The sequence below is a fragment of the Manis pentadactyla genome, chromosome 8, assembly GCF_030020395.1.
Source record: "Manis pentadactyla isolate mManPen7 chromosome 8, mManPen7.hap1, whole genome shotgun sequence".
Taxonomy (NCBI): Eukaryota; Metazoa; Chordata; class Mammalia; order Pholidota; family Manidae; genus Manis; species Manis pentadactyla.
Window position 1 is genome coordinate 132,134,010 of NC_080026.1, and position 19,068 is coordinate 132,153,077.

Sequence of the window (19,068 nt, forward strand, 5' to 3'; positions counted from 1 at the left end):
AGTGGCCATGGAGTTTGGTCTGATCGTAGGTGCTTGAGGAGAGACAGCAGCTCTGTTGTCCTGGATGCTAGCTATCCTGTAGCCATGGTGGTTGTGGTGCCTGAGATATGGGCACAAGCTCTATCAGAGAGCCAGGTAATGGTGCACATGGAGTGGGTATGGCTCTGGGGTCTAGGTGGTGCACCGAGTTGGCAGGTGGGCTGGCAGCCCTGGTCCCAGTAAGGTGCAACTCAGCTCCTTCTGAGGTAGGGGCACACCAGTGTCTCCCTCTCTTGCGGTTCCACAGCAGCAATGACTTCTGGTCGCCTTATAGTCCAAAGCTGCTGGCATCCTCTGTGGAGCAGATCGCTGGGATCTGTGTCAGCTAGCACTTTGGGGATCTCCACTGTGAAAGTTGTAGAGGTTGTGGTTTGTGGGCTCATCACAGTTGGTCATTATGTGCATTTTCTTTGGGAGAACTGAAAAGTTAGGACTATCAATAACAATTAGGGCCGCATGAATGGTAAATCCCTCAGACTTGGAGCTGCCCTGGAGCCCTTCATCATAATCTGCTTCTTGTAGGGCCTGTTGCCTGTGGAGGCTTCATCACAGATCAATCAGGAAGGATCATAAATTCGATCAGTCCCAAAATTTCTTGTGTCTGGACCATCATGATGAAGCCAAGAGAGAGAATCCACCTGACATTTCCAGCCCTCACGTGAGTACTTAGAATATGATTTTCTTTGATGCTGTAGTTTCATGGGAAGAGCTCTTCTTGGCCTTCACTGATCCACCCTTCCCCTACCCCAGAGGCATCTAAAAAAATTGACTCTTTTACTCTCCACTGAAAATTCTTCAGTGCCTCCCTGCCTTCTGGATAAACCCTTTGCAAAATCTTCATGATGGGCTCCTGAAAGATCCACCCCACCCCCAAATTTTTTTTTGTCCTTTTGAAAGACTGTTTTGGATCTGATTATCCTTGGCACCAAGGAAGGACTCAGACTGGGTCAAAAGCAAACTAGTATTAAGGTTCCAGCATGTGTGAGGTACTGAGATGTCCCACACATGGTCTTCTTATACCCAAAGAGGCTCTACTCTCTCTCCTTGTGAGCATGACACGCTGGTGGCTAAGTACGGATAAGGGGTAGGAGATGATGTCTTGAAAAGTATGGGGAGAAGGAAGTGGGGATACTTCCATGACTGAGAGCACCCCATGTGCAGTTTGTTTTACATTAGTTGGAATTGGACACCCCTCTCTCCTCTCCTCTGACATAAGGAGGGTAAGCTTTGGCTGTCAGGGCCGTACCCCACTTCCCTACCCCATCTGACAGAGGAGGGGAAGCAGACACTGAGGAGGGGCATCCACACATTCGTCTCTGGGCCTGTCACCCTGGCATAGCTGCCTTGGCAAAAGGAAACACAGCACCTCGTTGACTATATTTTGACTCTTGTGGAGGCCTGAAACCCAGCTGATGTCTGAGATAAAAATTCCTTCATTGGTTTTTCAGAACCATAGGCAGGACTCCCTGGGTGACCCAGAAGACACCTCCTGCCCAGACGGAGGGTAAGGCCTTCCAGGGGAGGAGAGATGGTCCTGGGGTGGTTGTTGTCTTTTCAGTGGAACTGGTGAACTTTCCTTCCCTTGTCTTCATCTGGCCTTGGACTTCTCATGAGCAAGGCTGGTGCCATCTGGTGTCCAGTCACGGGTGGAGAGAGACCATCTGCTGAAGAAAGTGATTCCAAACACTAATCCCTGCCTTTCTCCTTCCCCCATAGCCTCACCTGTGCGAGCGAGCAGGTGGAAATCCTGGATGGACTTCCGGGTCCAATTCCCTTGGGAAAGTTTGTCCAGGATTCTCTCTAGTCTACCGACCATCTTCCAACATCATGATCATCCAGTATCCCACAAATTCCAGCAAGCCGCCCAATTTCTTTGGCGCATATTACTATGGTGATCTAGAAGGTAAGTGAGAGAGGATCCTTTGATGTTCCTCTCTCCTGGCTTTGTGACATGCTGTGCATGTGGCTGCATATGTGACTATCTAAATAAAGTTCAGTCATCACTCAGTTGGAAATTTACTGAGTGAGAGGGAGTCAGTGGGACCCTATGACCCTCTCCCAAAACATTCATAGGTCCTGTCATTACAGATATGTTCTCTCTCAGCATTTCTACATGCCCAGATGCAGTATCTTTCCAAGTTGTTTCTTCATCCAAATATCGGGGCATATACACCTCAGCAAAAGAATCTTATCCCTCTGTTGATATCATTATATGTCATTTAGCATTTTTTAATTTATTTTTCCTGTGTGCCTAGTATATTTAATGCATTATATATATGTATATATATTGTATTATATAATTACATGCATTAAATATTACAATATATAAAACATAATATACAGTATGTAAATATATATTACATAACTATATAATGTATGATACATGTATATATTGTATATGTACAGATAGGTGTATCTGCTTCTACATGTAACTGTGTTTATACATGTGTGCATATTTATAATATATCAGTATATGTTAATAGCACACAATAAGCATGTGACTTAGTGTTGCAGTTCCAGAAATTCGATGTTCCCAGAGAATCCTTGAGATTGAATAATATGATACTGTCAGCTGAGTCCTGGCTTCCGGTCAGCATGTTCAGGGTCCTTGATTAAAGAGTCCAGCTGACCTCTGGCCAGAAGGAGCCCGAGGGGAAACAGTGTCAGTGTTCTACTCCCTCTCCTGACGCCTGCTCACCACGTGGCTTTAGATAATTATTTCACCCATTTTGACTTCTGTTTGGTCATTTATAAACTGAGGATAGAAATGATGCAGCAAAGCAATTCGGTATATAATAATGGGAACAGCCAGTACTTACCAGACTCCAGGGACTCCTCTGAAAACTTTGGGGGAGGTTATGAAATTTCATCTTCACAAGTTCTATGTGTCTAGGCTTTGTCCCCCCAAGGCTCACGGAGAGCAAATAGCGTGTCTAAAGCCATTCCCCTCTAATGTCCACGAGCACTATGACCTGGGGCCCTCTGATTCCTCAGCTGTGCTGAGCACACTCCATCACAGTGTGAGGATCAGCCCCAGGGCATGCCAAGTGGGGGAGGCCAAGTGATTGTCGCCAGGTTTCCTGGATCCAAGGACCTAACTTGGGTCCCTGACATGGTCAGACTTCCTTTTAAATGGTTGATCTTTCTTTCTTGGAAGCATATTCAAGTGGTTTACTCCAGCATCAAATTGATCATTGGTCTTGTCACAGAACTGGCCAGAGATGTGCAGGTCAGAGTTAGGATGGCCACCTGTCCTGTTTACCAAGGACGGAGAGGCGTCCTGACACCGTGGCGCTCAGTGCTGTAAGTGGGGAATGCCAGGCGGCTGGACAAGTGGCCACTCAGGTCAGAGCTGACCTTTCTGGCTCTAGCTCCAGGGGGGACCATTGCACCTCAATCTAGTGGAGCTGGGGAAAAGGAGGGAGAAGCACTGAGTGAGTTAGTCTTTGCATACCGAGGGCAGACCTTCATTCTGCTCTGCCCTGGGTGACAGGCCTGTCCCCGGGGAGGGGACAGCAGCACACTTAGCGCTCAGCACCACCCCGGGACACTAAGCTGCTGTGTGCAGGGCCGTGTGCCTTCCATTCCTGTATTTTGAGCCATTGGTTTCCTTTCATTTTTCTGTTTTGGTGTCTTTTCAGCCACACTGGTTTCTACTGAACGTCCAGAGGGCACGTGAACACATGGCACTATTTCCCTCCCCTCCCCACCCAGGATTGTACTCCAGGGCTGGAGTCCCAGTGGCTTCTGCACATGGGAATGAAGTGTGCCAGGGGCACGGTCTTGGCCAAGAGAACTTGGAGTGACTGAACCTGACAGTTTACTTGAGCCATAGCAGTCCCTTAACCCTCTCCCCTGCCTCCGGGTCCCCTCCCAGCCACTGCCCTTCCTCTGCAGCCCAGGCAGCCTCCTGGGGCCTCCTGTGTGCCCAGCCTCCCCAGGCAGGGGAGGGAGCCACCTCCCACCAGCTTCAGGATGGAGGCCCCTCCAGAAGGCCCGAGACTGCATCACCGAGGACGTCCCATGTCAGTGTCAGGGAAGGATGCCGCATGAGGATGACACCATTGATGGATTTATTTGTTCAAGGAGAGGAAAAAGTTTTCCTCAGTCCTCCTAGGGTCCCTGAATGGGTCTGAAAATTAAACTGATAAAGACATAGTAACAGGAGAAAGGTATTCAAATGTTTATTTTTCACAGGTACACAGAAAACCCACATTTTTTTGTGGAATCATCAGACTTAGGTGGCCTATGCTGTTCCCCTGGAACTTTGGCAAGTTTGGAGAACCAAGAACAGTTTGGGCCCCAAGAACAGCACAGCACCCCCCAGGCCTGGGCTGCCGTGCACAGCCTCCAGGCCCCTTCTTTCTGTCTGCAGAGTCTAGGGAATGTGGGAGCCTCTTCACAGGCCTGTCCAGCAATACCATCAGCTCTCTTGGGAACGACACTGCCTGTATCTGGACCATCCTCCTGAAGCCAACTTGGGAAGCTAGCTTTGCTGGGATTTCCCTTCCTCAAGGAAGTGCTCAGAATGTGAGCTACCTTTCTGATGTTACTGTAGTTTTCTGGGAAGGAATCGGGATGGCCTCTTCCAGCTCATCCTCCACCATTCAGGGCAGGTGTCTGGACACGATCCAGCCCCATTTCCACGCTCGGCTGAAAACCCTGCGGGGGCTCCCTGCCTTTGGAGAGAGTTTACTCCCCATAGCATAGGTTTTGAATTCCTTCATTATCTGGCTCCTGATGTCCCCTCCCTCTAACCACCTCTCCCCTCTCTGCTGAGCCACACAAACTGAGTCTGGACACCCCAGACCTTCCGGCATCTCTGTGCCTTTGCTCGCACTTTCCCCTCTGCCTCTGACCTTCACCACACTCTCCTGCCCTCCAAGTGGGGTCCTCCATGAGTATTTCTGTATTCAGCCCAATGGCTCACTGTTTCATAAAGTCCCCTGACCTTCTCCCAGATGCTCAGATCTCTCTCCTTCTTCCTCTATCAGATATCCTGTGCGAATCTCTAGTTGGTCCTTAAAGTGTAAAAAAAAGCACATCCTTGCTGATGCTTTTGCTTCTGTCTACTAGAACAGAAACTCATTTGGGGTAAAGAGATATTTTTGAATGAATGACTCAATGAATGGATGAAAAAATGAATGAAAGTAATGATAAGGCAACAGAAGGCATTTCCAGCACATCCTTAACACACAGCGTTTTTATTCCTGAACATTCTTCACAGGTTTTGACATGGGAGCCACATTTCCATCAATTTCAGATGAAACCAATGCAGCCCACGGTGGTGGATGAGACCTGATGTGATTTGTGTGACTAAGGGCCCTGCCCCTGCAGACCTGCTGAGTGATAGGGACCACCTGTAGGTTATGTAGGTTCTTTCTGGAACCTTAGAGACAAGAATAGGATTTGTATCATTTTAGCAAACTTGCTCGATGCTTTTGAAAAAGCAAGTTACTGAGATCAGGTTTGGGACACAGAGAAAGAAGGGAGGTAAGGAGAGAGCCAGGGATGACAGAGCATTTTGCATCACCACTTCACCAGGGACCAAAAGAATCGCCAGTTTTGAAATGTTCCCATATTAGTCCTTTGTCCTTGTCAAAGACTGCTGCTGAACCTGCCTGTCCTTGGCACTGAGGAAGGACTCAGGCTGGGCCAAGAGCGACCTGATATAAAGGGTGCCATCGGTGTGTCCTAGGGTCCTCCCCTTGTCATGCTGGACCGTGAGAGTCTCTGGCCTCTCTTCTGTGAGCATGGGACCTACTGGTCACTAAGTAAGGGAGAGGAATGAGAAATCCTGTGTTGAAGGGTCTATGGTCTGCACAGAAGGACAAAGAGGAGGGAGCCATCAGCGGGAGTATGACAGCCTCGTGTTCATGTTGTCCTACAGTGGGAAGGGTTGGACACCCCTGGCACGTCTGCCCTGAGTCAGGGAGGGTGAGCGGTGGCTGCTGGGAGGCCCCATCTGCCAGAGGAAGGGGAAGCAGAAACATGGAACAGCACCCACACACTCAGGTGTGGGGCTTCTCACTCTGACACTGAGGTGGGGGCCCCATGAAACTCCCAACTGTGTTGGCTTTGTTTTGATACCTGTAAAGGCCCGTCATCGGTCAGAACTGAATGGCCTCCCTTCCGTGTCCTCATATGGATTTTCCCCTCTCACAAGCGTGGCTGCGCCTGTCTGATGTCCGCCCACTGGTGCTGGGCAGCTGCCTGGTGGAAAGAAGGCATTTCCAAACACTGATGCCTGCCTCTCCCTCTGTCTCAACAGCCTCGCCTGCCAGAATGAGCAGGTGGAAGTCCTTGATGGACCCAGTTCCCTTGGGATCATTTGTCGAGTCATGTCTCTCTTCTACCCACCCTCTTCCAACTACTTAACCATGTCGTACTCCAGAAACGCCGGTCGCCAGTCCGCACTCTTTGATGCCTACTACTACTACAGAGATTCCCAAGGTAGGTGGGGCAGGGGTTCCTTCTGAGTCCCTTTTCCTCTTGTTTGAGTATTTGCTTGGAGATTAATAGGTGTCCTAAAGCTCATGGACATTTTTGGAGAAGAAAGCAGCTCCTGGTCTTCGGGTACTGCTCCTGTTCTGGTTCTCCCACGTCTGCCGTGTCCCCTTGTGGTCACAGCACACAGCACAGTGTGCAGTTTTGACTGTGAGGTCCCCCAAAACACCTGAAATTGAATAATATCACCTAAATCCCGGCTTCCATTCAGTGTGCTTCTGGTCTTCAGTTACAAAGGATCCTGTCAAACTCAGGCCAAATGGAGCCAGAGATGTAAAAATAACAACTTCTAGTCTCAGTTCTTACACAGGATTTTCAGGTGCACTTAGGTAATTACTTTCATCTTTGTTGAATTTGGTTACCTCATTTAGAATTTGGGGATGGAACAAGAGAACATTAAATAGACAATAATGATGACAACCAGGTAATACTTTTCAGCATTTATGATATTCAAGGTATTTCTCTGGGTACCTTGGACAGCTCATCAATGTCATCTTAAAAGAATCCTACGTCATTAGTGTTGCGATACCCATCTTACAGATGAGAAACCTGAGGTAGAGAGGGTGAATAACTTGGTCAAAGCCATCCATTGAATGCCCTCAGGGACTGTGGCTCACGCTCGTCTGATTCTGAGGCTGTTGTGAGTTAGGTCGTGAAAGCAATCCGGAGTGCCCTGCCAACTGCGGGAGGCCCTGTGATTGCAGTAAGAACTCCTGGATCCAAGCACCTAACTCGGGTGCCTGAAATGGTGAAATATCTAAACATTAAGATGCCTCATATCTCCTCACTGGAAAATTTCATTCAATCGATTTACTCCACCAATAAATTGATCATCAATCTTATTACAGAATTTACAACAAAAGAAATGTACAGGTCAGAGTTAGAATGATGAACTTTCCTAGTTTAGCCAGGAATGAGGTCCTGGGACACAGGTCTTTCAGTGCTAAACCAGGTCAATTCCTGGTCATTTTGGGACCAGCTGGTAACCCTGGTCAGAGTTGACTTTTCTCACTGTGGCTCCTGAGTGGAAACATTGTAATTTAATTAAGTGGAATTAAGAAAAAAGAAGGTAGGAATGAGTTAGTCTTTGCATGCTGAGGGCAGACCTTTGTTCTGCTCTGCCCTGTGTGACCAGGCTTGTCCCCGGGGTGGGGACAGCAGTGCTGTCTCCTATTCCTGCTCAGCACCGCCCCTGGCCACTCAGCTGCTCTTCACAGAGGAGGGGGTTTTCCATTCTCATACTTTGACCCATAAATATAACTTGCAACTTGTCATTTTGTTTTTCCATTCTGATGTCTTTCAGATGTAATCGAATCACCAAGGATAAGAGGTAAGTGTGAGCGATGTTATTTCACTTCTCCTTCTCCTTACATAGAGAATATATGTTCTGTGGTTGGGATCTGAATGACTCACCTGGAATCACATGTACTAGGGACATGTTGTAATCATGTGCCAGGGACACGTTCTTGCCCAAAGAACCAAAGTGTTTCTGAGACTGACAATCTACTTCAGCCCTAGCAAACCCTGACCTGTCAAGGCTGCCTCCTGGTCCCCTCCTACCCATTACCTGCCCCCCAGCCCTCTGGGGCCCCCTGTGTGCACAGCCTCAGCAGGCAGCGGAAGGAGCCGCATCCTGCCAGCATGTGTCCCACAGGGCGGAGCCACCTTCAGATGGCTGGAGCTACAGAGCTGAGGGTGCCACCATCTCAGTTTCAGGAATGAGAGCAGCCAGGGGACAGGGAAGGATGCAGCCGGAAGGAGGCAGGTGGAGGGAAGAAGGGTCTCCTGGGGATGCAGGCCACTGTTGATTGATCCATTCACTCATTATTGAGTGATTATGAGGTGCCAGATTCAGACTGAGTTATTTACAAAAAAATTCTTTGGATCCTCGTACACCGCGAGGAAGGTGTACCAGATCTTTCTGCTCTTCCCTACATGTGATCATGCTTCTCTCCTGTCTGTGTCCAGAACCATTCTCGGGCACTCAAGTTCTGCCTCCCAGCGTGCTCTGCGTTTCCCATTTTTGTGCCTTGATGCATCAGTAACTTCCAGCTTTTCGTTTTGCTTTTCTGTCTAGGCAACTTTTCAGCAGCCATTCGCATACCTGGGAGGAGAAAAGGTAAGTGTGGGCAATATTATTTCACCTTTCTCTCTCCTCATAGAGGGATTCTGTGCTTTTGGGTGAAATGCAAACGGCTTGCTGGGAACTGCACGTGCCTACGACACATTTGGTGCCGAAACAATGTCATAAGTACCTTGCCATTCTCTTCAGCCTTCACAATCCATAAATCCTCCTTTCTTGTAGATTTCCTGAGTTTCCCTCCTGCCCCCTCCACCATCACCTCCTCTGCAGCCCAGGCAGCCTCCTGGGGCCTCGGGTGTGCACAGCCTCACCAGGCAGGGGAGGGAGCCGCCTCCCTCGGGCGATTGTCCCACAGGATGGCGCCGCCTCCAGATGGCTGGGACCTGCAGAACTGAGAGTCACCCACCATCTCAGTGTCAGAAATGGGGGGACGCAGCTTGAGGGGGGTGGGCTGAAGGGAAGAAGGGTTTCCTCATCATGCAGGCAACTTCATGTTTTTATTTACCTGATGCTTAAAATGTGCAATGTATGGAGTAAGCACTTGACCTGCCTGGCCACCGCTGACCCTAGAACACCCCTACAGCAGACATTTCTTATCCTGACAATGGTGAACATCACTCAAGCCCTGTGATTCTGGGAAACACGATGGTTATGAGCGCCCCTGCTCCTTACCAGACCCTCTGTGTCCTTGGGACTTCTTACCGCAAAGACCTCCTTTCCCCAAACGACTTAGAGAAGACCGGCTTATGACCCCTTGTTCTTCTAGGCAACCCCAGACAGTCCCTGAAATTCTCCGTCTTTCCTCATCTGTGATTAGCTGAACTGTTTTCCCCCATGTATCAGTAGAAATGCTTGTAAATGGATTTAAGTAAACTCGATTTCAGCAGCCCTTCTCCCCAAAGGATGGGACAGACCGCCTCAATACCAACGGCGAACAAGCATCGCGAAGCAGAGCAAACTTCTGGAATCTGCTGAGCATGAGGAGAGACATTCCTCATCAGCTGACCACAGCTGCTCAGCCAGTGCCTACCCTCCATCCTTCGGAGCCTTCTGCCCTCCTCCCTGTAAGGGAAAATTCCTTTCTCCTGATCTGTGAGATCCTTGCCGATCTTGTGATCACAGCATTCTACTTATTACTACAATCAGTTTGAATAAAGTCTCTCTTTACCTAAACTGCATTGTCTTACATTTGAAAACCCTCATTTCACAGTGCAGGAGACTCAGGCATCCCTTGGAGTGATGGGAACCACTTTGGATGGCGTTTAAGATAAGACACAGTCTCCTTTGGGCACATCTAGGGCACGAGAGCTGCCTGCTTGCTCTTTCTGTTGGGCACGAGGAAAAGCTACAGACACACAAATGAGCCCCTGGGCTGGGTTTCTCCAGCACTCTGGCAGTGGGCTTGAAGATTAAGAATATTTTGGTGAGGGTGGGTTACTGTTCTGTTCCTCACTAGCCAGGACCAAATTATGCTACAGTGAGGGGATGAGTCTCCTAAGAGCTTCCAAAAAGAGTAACACAGCTGGTAAGAGACACAGAGTCAGCATTTCCTGACCAGTGTGGCCAGAGACTAGCGCCAGATTGCCCGTGGACAGATGCAAGGGCTCAGCGCGGAAGGAAGGAATGCCTGAGGCTGCTTCTGGAAGCCAGCATTTTCAGTCTTATGTTTGTCCATGGGAGACTGAGACCAGAGTAAACTCTCTGAGGTCTGGTGAGTCTTCATGTCTGGGTCAGAAGGCCCCCACTGGGCATAGACGGAGCAGTGGTGGAAAAAGCCGTATATCCTGCCAGAACAGTTTCTGCAGAAAAGAGAATGAGGACAGGTTATGTTCAAGGGGAAAAGCCCAGGGAGGGAAGGAAGTCCTGAGCCAGGAGGCTGGGGACTCCCGGGCCACACGCGTGTGGGGCAGCGCACCTGTGAGAAGGAAAAGGAAGGTCAATCCAAAGCACAGACGTGCCCCAGCTGGAATCAAGGGCAGAGAGGCTCTGGGCAACACACCTGGGCTATGCTGCCATGGGCCCTCTGAGCGACACCCCTGTGCCACTGTATCTCCCTCCCCCCTGTCGGTTCTCCCAGTCCCCCGGGGCCACACCGCACTGCCTGCCTCAGTGTGCAGAAGTGTGAAAGCTGCTGTCACTCCCGGGACAGTCAGATGTCATCACATCAACCCTCCCCACGAACTGCCATCAGTTACCCTCAGCAATGGCCATGACCGCATCGTCACCCCTGAGGTGTGAGGATGCTGGGGCTGTAGGTGAAGGCCTGGAGTTTCTCCCTGGGGGTGCATTGTGGTCTGTCACTGCCCCAGCCCGCTGGGGAGCATGCATCAGCCACCTGCCATCCCACACCCTCCCCTGATCTCCGTGCTGTTTAAGGCATTTCAGGGTAAACCATTGATCCATGAATTCCTCTCTCCTTAGATGCCGGCAGGACCCAACCTAACCCACCAATCAAGGTGGGGGATTTCCCACCACATCCCTCAAAGGTGCTGCCCTTGAGAAGGAGGACCCAGGGGAGACGGGGCAGCGGATGCAGGGGAGCGGGGGTTCCCTGCAGGAAAGGAGCAGTGCCATTGCTTCTGTCCTCAGGAACGGTGCCCTGCTTCTGACCCAGTGGGGGGCCTCCCTGGGCCGCCTGCCCTCCCCGGGCAGGTGGGGTGGGAGGACAGCATGGCCCCACAGCCCATGAGCCCTCCGAGTCTCAGGGCAGAGCAGAACCGCATCGCCTCTCTGCGGAGACAGCCTGCAGTGGTGCCTCCCTGTCCTCGCCGGCTCGCCTCCCTCTCCACCCCAGCAAAGCCTCTGAGACCTCACCCCAATGTCCCATCTTCATCCTCGCTCGGCCACAGCAGAGGGACTGGTGGCAAACACAGCAGCAGCAAGGGGACATCCAGTGGAACCCCTGGGGACCTTCTCTGCCAGCTTCACCCGGCCCAGCCTCCGGCCTTCTTGGTTGACAGTATGAGCCAACAGTCTTTGAAAAGGGCAAAGGGACAGTGTGCAGACGTTTTTGGAGCAGCCCGTCTGTCTGAACCCTTGTCGGTGATGATATGGGAACTGCCTGGCTCCTTCATGCTCAACCTCCTACTCTTTGTTTCTCAGGAACGATCCATGACCAGACGGCCTTTTCCACATTTGCCGAAGGACACGTACAGCAGGTGGTCTAAGCCCTGTTTGTGAGGCGCCGTCTCCAAGGTGCCCTTCACCCTAGAGGCCACCTGAGTTACCAGGGGGAGGTCCGGACCCCTCCGCAGGTCCTCGGGGACTGGGGCCCTCAGAAGCACAGATCACATCATCTGCCTCACCCTCCCAGGGGCTGAGTCTGGATCTGAAGAGCTGTGGCCCCACCTTAACGTCAGTGAAGATGGCCCTGGAGAGAAATGTGTGCACTGGCTCGGCCCAGGAGACATGGGCAGAAAAGAGGGCGGAGCAAGGGTCAGGCCAGACCTGAAGGCTTTTCTCAGCCACCCTGAGGAAGGCAGATTTTATGGGGAAGGCAGGGAGTCCTGCAGGGGGTTTGTGGGGAGTAGACATGAATCAGATGGGGTTCAGTAGGAAGGGCAGGGGGAGCTGGAAGAGACCAAGGTGGGCTCCTTCTGGGACCTACGATCACATCAGCATGGAAGAATCATCCCACCCTGAGCTCAAACGGGGGAAAGGAAATCCCCGCTGACTTGCTGGGGTGGCTTCGGCGCAAGGGTCCAGATACAGAAGTGTGTTTCCCAGGGAGTTAATGACTCCGTCCAGCCTGTGGGGAGGACCCCACATTCCCCAGGCTCTCCACACAGGAGGTGGGGACAGGCAGGTTCTGGCAGCCCTGGGACCCACAGGGGCTGTGCTGTCGAGTGGCCCAGATCCTTTATGATCGCCCTCACTTCCTGGTCATCTGGAAGCAGGTGACATCAACCCAGGTCTGATGACCCCCTCATCAGCACGGGGGCTTGTCTGAGTTACTCTTTTCATTAGCTTTTAGGAGACTCATCCCCTCATACAGTAATCTGTTCCCAGCTAGTGAGGAACAGAAGAACAGTAATCCATCCTCACCAAAATATTCGTAATCATCAACCCCATTGCCAGAGAGTTCAGCAGAAACCCAGCCCAGGGTCTTGTTTGTGTGTCTATAGCCTTTCCTCGTGCCCAACAGAAAGAGCAAGTAGGCAGCTCTCCTGCCCTAGATGTGCCCAGACAAAGGAGACTCCATCCTATCTCAAATGCCAACCAAAGTTGTCCCCATCACTCTAAGGGCTGCCTGAGGCCTTGTGCTGTGAAATGAGGATTTTCAAATTTAAGACAATGCAATTTAGGTAAAGAGAGACTTTATTCAAACTGATTGTAGTAATAAGTAGAATGCTGTGACCACAAGACTGGCAAGGATCTCACAGGTCAGGAGAAAGGAATTTACCCTTGTAGGGAGGAGGGCAGAAGGCTTGGGAGGATGGAGGGTAGGCACTGGCTGAACATCTGCGATCAGACAGTTAATCAGGAATGTCTCTCCTCATGGTCAGAGGATTCCAGAAGGGTCTTCAAGGCAAGTTTTTCTACTCGGCAATACTTATTCATCATTGGTGGTCTAGGAGAGATGAGAATCCTGTGGGGAGGAAGGCAGCTAACACTAGAGTTTGTGTAAGTCAATTCAATGAGCTTATTCTTCCTATTGACAGGAGAGGAAAAACAGTTAAGCTAATCAATGAGAAAGGGGAAGGGATTTGTCTGCTTTGTTGTAGGTTATGTATAATAATACATATACATATGTACATAATATACATGTGTGCTTATATGTATATTTGCATATATGTATATGTTTATGTACATATACAAATAAATACTTTTTACATATTTAGGTACTTACACATATATACATAGGCATATACATACACATATTTTTATGCATAGATACATATATAAATATGCACATGATAGACATATATACATGTGAGTATGTATAATTGTATGCATATTTATTCATATAACATGGATAATATAACTTCTGTAGAGTATATACTATCCATATCACACATCTAAGTATACTAGAAAATGCCAAAGGAATGATCATAAGATCAATAAATAGAAATGTTATGAGAGACATGTGGTAAGCAATCAAGATGACAGGTATAATTTTAAAATGGGGATTCCTATCAGTTTCCCAAACCCCAAGATGCTGGGACAGAACTTCTGGATGCTTCTGGAGAGGGTCACAGTGACCCTCCCTAACCAGATGATAGCCCAGTAGGACTTTGGGTCAAACTCACTCCAACAGAAACACGACAGCCACATGCCAACATGTCACGTAGCCAGGCAGGGAGAAGGGAGGGGACATTAGCAGGTACCCTCCCCACACCTACTTACCATTTGTTTCACCAAAATAATACACCTCAAAAAAAGTAGCAGGATGGCTGGGCTCTCTGGAGTACTTGATGGTCATGACGTTGGAGGAAGAACGATGGAAGACACTTAACTCATAACAAATCTTCTCGTAATTATCAGATCCAAGGGGCCCGTCGTAGATTACCAGATACTCTTTCTTACAGTTGAGGCTGTTGAGGAAGAGGAACCGGCAGGCATCAGCATCGGGAGTCGCCTTTCACCACCAGGGACTGGGCACAATCACACCAGCTTTGCCTTGGGTGCCAGGCCAGGTGGGAACAAGGGAAGGGGAGTCATTCTCTCTTTTGATGAGTGCCCAGTCGTCCCAGGAAAGTCACTCCAGGATACTCAGACATGGGAAGAGCTCTTCCCCTCCAACTGAGCTGCAGGTGACTTATGATCTCCTGAGAAGCCTCTGGGATGCCAAAGCAGGGGATGGGGATCAGGAGACACTGGTCTTTCAGGCCCATAAGGGTCAAAGAGCAGCCAAGACTGTGGTATGATTTCTCGGGCAATGACCTCTGGGTCAGGCTGAGCAGCCCCAGACCTGAGTGTGAGGATGTCACTCCTGGTTCACCCTCCACCTCCCTGGCAGAGGGGCCCAGAAACCCAAGCTTGGCCTCCATGACCAGTGTAGGTGACAGGGGAGGCCATCCCTACCTCCTGGGAGGCATTGTGCACATGGGATTGTCACACTGCTGCTGAGGCCACCCACCTCTTTCTTCTACCCTTAAGGACCTGATTCCCTACCCATCATGCTCACCCAGCCACCAGCATGGCTCCCACAGGAGAGAGGCCACAGCCCCTCTGGGTTAGAGCAAGAAAAGGAGGGGCATCCACCAGGACGCACACGCGGGACCTTTCCTACCAGCTTTGCCCTTGGGCAACCTGAGTCCTTCCTTGGTGCCAAGGACAGTCAGATCCAAAATCAATCTCAAAGGACAAAAGGAAATGAGGGGGAAATGCACAATAATCCATCCTTCTGACCCTCAGAGAAATGCCAGTACAGAAATGCCTGGCCCCTCGCCCTGGCGGCAAGGTTTGGGTGGATGGGCCAGGCCCTGTTTTTGAGGTGGCGGCCGTCCCTAAGCCATCCTTCATCCCAGGGAGCACCTACACGAACTAGTGGGAATCCCAACCCCATAGCAGGTCTCGACTGGCAGGGGCCCTCGGTCACCCAGATCTCAACCCTGCCTCGGCACCCATCGTGAGCCGCGTGTGGCTGGGCTGGAACTGATGGGCATGCGGCTCCCATGTGAGAACCTTTGCAGACCGCCTGATGCAAAACTGCAGTGGCTCCTGCTGCATCAGAAATGCCCTGCGGCCTTACCGCTTCACTCACCCTTTCATTCAGTCACTCAATCAGTCACTCGTTACTTAAAAAAATATTCCTTGAGCCATGAAGGAAAGACTGCCATCCAGTAGACACAAACATGGACACAGGCAAGGGCAACACGACACTGGACGGTCCGTCTAGAGTTTTGCACAGGGAGCAGATGGGGCTGAAATCAGAGAAAACTGCCCAGGTGGGAGGGAGTCAGAAAAGGAGCTGTAGGTGCCGGGAAAAGTTAGTCCCCCAGCAAAATCGTGAAGTGTGAAACGGGGACCCAAGCAGCAGGAAGGGGAGTGGGTCAGGGGTCAAAGGTGTATCCCGGGCAGAGGGGAGAGTGTGAGCACAGCACGGAGCTGCTACGAGGGCAGGTGTCCAGCCTCAGTGTGTGCTGGCTCAGCACAGGGAGGACGGGGGAGAAGGGGACAGAGGGACGGGATACCCACTGGCCACCACGCAGGCATTACAAAGCCACACAAGGGCTACCTTATCCAGAGGTGAGGGAGCCATGGAAGGGGCTCAGCCTGCCGTGAAATGGGTCAGAGCGTGTTTTGCATGTGTGTGGAGGCTGGTGGAGATGGTCCACCTGGAAGAGGACTACGTGGGCCGCTCACGTAAAACTACAACATCGGACAGAAGACTCACGTCCTGAACCTCACCTGACGTAGGGTAATGCCAGCAGAATTTTGTGACCTGGGTGCACCTGGATGGTCCAGACACAAAGTGTTTCAGGCCCGATGTAGTTGTAGAACCTGCCCGTCAGGTTTGTGAAGACACCTCCACAGTCACTATACACTAGAAAGAGAAGAAAAGGAATGCAGATCCCCTATGGAGGCCCTGCCCCAGGAAGAGCGGGGCCGCCCTGGGCCCACACCGTGCCGACCCTCCGGCCCTCACGGTCCCACGATCGCATCCCAACCGCGATGACCCACACCCCGTGGCCCACAAGCAAGGTGGGCGTTTAGGCCCGACTCTCCCCGCAGCCCTCTCAGGGACCCCTAGCCGTGAACCCGAATCGTCCTGAGGAGGGACAGAAGCTGCTCGACACCTGGCTAGCACCACGGGTCTGACGACCAGGAGCCACGCACCCGGGAGCAGGAAGGCGGCACCCACAGCTCACTCCGCGCCCCTGAAGCTGCCCTCGCAGGACGGGCCTGGGCAACGGCAGGCAGGCAGTCCTGCCCCAGGGGCCTGACCCTCACCCTCCCGAGGAGCCCTCACTGTGACCCTGCAGGACCCGGGGCCGAGACCCTGCTCAGTGAGGCCTCCGCATCCAAACTGTAAGTAGGATAAAATCAGACCTTTGTCGGGGCCGTTTGGGGTCAAATGTGTTCATGTGGGTGACCTGCGGGGACAGTAGCTGGACCCGGACACCCCGACGTAAACCAGCCAGTCCACAAGGGCCTGGGTCCCCAGGAGACTCCTCTTCCCTCCACCCGCCTCCCCACGCTGCGGCCTTCCCCGTGCCCTCGATGCCCTCAGTTCTGACACTGAGGTGGTGACACCTCAGCTCAGCATCCTCCCGCCTTCTGGAGGGGCCTCCATCCTGGGGGGCCTGAGCTGGTGGGAGGCAGCTCCCTCCCCTGCCAGGCGAGGCTGCGCGCACAGGAGGCCCCAGCAGGCTGCCTGGGTGCAGTGGGAGGGCAGTGGCTGGGAGGGGACCCGGAGGCAGGGGAGAGGGTTGAGGGACTGCTCCGGCTGAAATGGACCATCCAGTTCAGGCACTCCACGTTCTCTTGCCAAAAAGATGTCGCCGGCACATTTCATTCCCATGTGCAGAAGCCACTGGGACTCCAACCCTGATGCACAGTCCTGGGGGAGGGGCAGGGGAGTAATGCCGTGTGCGCACTTACCCTCTGGACGCTGAGTGGACGCCAGCATGGCTGAAAAGACACCAAAACAGGAAAACACAAGGAGCACGTGATGTCACTGCTCCAGACCAGGAGACTGGACGACACGCACAGCTGCTGAGCAGTGCAGGGCCAAGGGTGGCACCGAGCACCCGGGGAGGGACCTTGCTGTCCCCACCCCTGGCACAGCCTGGTCCCACAGGGCAGAGCAGAACGAACAGCTGCCCTCGGCAGGCGAAGACTGGCTCACTCGGTGCTTTCACCTGTGTCTACGATGAGCCCGGCGAGGGGACGGGGATCCCGCTCCTGAGCCCAGTCAGGGAAGGCAGCTCTGAGAGGCTCACCAACTTCCCCGGGGCCCTGGGATCGCCCAGGATTAAGTCTGAAAACCTCTTCTCCCAGGAAGCCTCTCAGTCCTGCCTCACCTACACAGTGGTCACCCTCACAGCACCTGAGCTCTGCTTGAAAACACTGTAATGGGACCAGGGATCGATGGGATCCCTGCTGGCAGCTGCCCTTTGCTCCTGAGCATCCTGAGCTACTCTTGCTGCCGTGTGGCCCTGCCCGGGGCTCGTGCACAGCACCCCATCACTGTGGGGCTTCTCCTGCGCCCCTGTTCCCCTTGCCTCAGATGCCCGCTCCCACCTCCCAAGTAGCCGCAGGTGATTCTCCTCTGGAACAACTGTGCTGAGCCCGGCACGACCCCGGCAGGGCCCAGGGTAAGGCTGTGAGGCAGCAGGGCAGCAGGGAGGCAGGGAGGCCCACCAGACACGTGACAGACAAGACACCAGAGCCCAGAAAATCTTTACAATGATTTGGCCTCAGCACAGGGACTGTGCTGTCCCCTCCTCCCGTTTGTCCCCTCCTCCTCCAGCCTAAGGGTGAGCCTGGCATCCTGTAGGAGGGCAGTGCCTTGCAGGCTGTCACCCACGAGGCCCAGGTCAGCAGCAAGCAAACCGTGCAGAGCCTCTTAGCTGAACGGGGAGCCCAGGAAAGGGGCTGGTGGCCGTGCATTACCTGTGCTGAGCAGCAAGGCCCACGTGCAGGCGCCGGACAGCCTCATGGGGGCGGTTGGCACAGCCTCAGGAGTGTCCTTGGCCCTGGAGGCCGGGCCTATATAGAGGCAGCTCCTGAAACCTGATCCCCTGGTTCCTCTGAGAACCGTGTGGTGCCAGGGCTCCTGCTCACCTATACTGAGAATGTGGCTGGGTTCTCGGCCTCCTTTCCGATCTCTGGTCCTGGATGAGGAGTGACAAGTGGGCCCCAGAGGGAGGCGGTGGTGGCTGCTGTGCACTCACTGCCATGCTGAGGGTGAGGCCAGCCCTCAAGGGAGGCAGAGCAAGGGAATGGGGGGACACAAGTGCCGAGCCCCTGGAGATGTCAGCCCTGCAGCAGCACTCGTCCTGTAAAGCAGGCAACATCTGTCCTTGCTGTGCAAGGCAATTTGAGTTGGGCTTTCTGTCACATGCAGCACAAAGCAACCTCAGCCCTCCAAGGTCTCCTGAATCCCAGAAGATAAGTGCTTGCCCCCTGGGGAGTCTTAGAAGAACAGCAGTCTGTCTTGTGATTGAGCCTCCAAGCCGAGCAGACCTGCACCGGCCCTTCACTTTTGGCGATTCCAAACAGCTTGGACATGTTTTTGCACAGAGCCCTTTCTTTCCAAGTCTTCCTGACCAAATGTTAGCTTCAGCCTCTCTGACGCCCTTCGGCATCTATGCAGCCCTGCTACTTCAGTGGGGGCCTCACCGAAACCTCTCCAAGCCAGCCAAAACCCTGTGAAAACACAACCCAGCCAATATGAAGAGTGATCAGAGGGCAACATGCAAAATACCACACTTGGAAAACCCATCCTGAAACTTTACATAAGAGGACTCTTAATAATTTACACTCCGGTG

At 52.3% G+C, this 19,068-nt stretch overlaps 1 protein-coding gene and 1 pseudogene across 2 annotated transcripts; one reads left to right on the forward strand and one right to left on the reverse strand.

The window, feature by feature from the left end:
- The first annotated feature begins 495 nt into the window (after window positions 1-495).
- LOC118919092 (carbohydrate-binding protein AQN-1-like) lies at window positions 496-6,469 on the forward strand (annotated as a pseudogene).
- A 6,468-nt stretch (window positions 6,470-12,937) lies between these two features.
- Window positions 12,938-18,271, reverse strand: LOC118919300 (CUB domain-containing protein-like). Of its 2 annotated transcripts, none has more exons than XM_036899163.2 (5): window positions 18,191-18,271; window positions 17,177-17,206; window positions 15,983-16,118; window positions 13,976-14,163; window positions 12,938-13,199 (listed from the first exon to the last, which is right to left on the reverse strand). In XM_036899163.2, the coding sequence occupies exons 1-5, from the start codon at window positions 18,234-18,236 to the stop codon at window positions 13,189-13,191; spliced, it is 411 nt and encodes a 136-aa protein (XP_036755058.1). In that variant the 5' UTR covers window positions 18,237-18,271; the 3' UTR covers window positions 12,938-13,188. The 2 variants fall into 2 exon arrangements, with proteins under 2 accessions (XP_036755058.1, XP_036755057.1); XM_036899162.2 differs by having other exon boundaries at window positions 12,938-13,217.
- Between the last annotated feature and the right edge of the window lie 797 nt (window positions 18,272-19,068).

Coding starts and splice junctions, on each gene's coding strand:
- LOC118919300 (XM_036899162.2), bottom strand. CDS start 18,236: ATGAGGCTGTCCGGCGCCTGCACGTGGGCCTTGCTGCTCAGCACAG. Junction 16,119..17,176: donor GTCCACTCAGCGTCCAGAGG/GTAAGTGCGCAC, acceptor TTCTCTTTCTAG/TGTATAGTGACTGTGGAGGT. Junction 14,164..15,982: donor CTGGCATTACCCTACGTCAG/GTGAGGTTCAGG, acceptor CTTCCTCAACAG/CCTCAACTGTAAGAAAGAGT.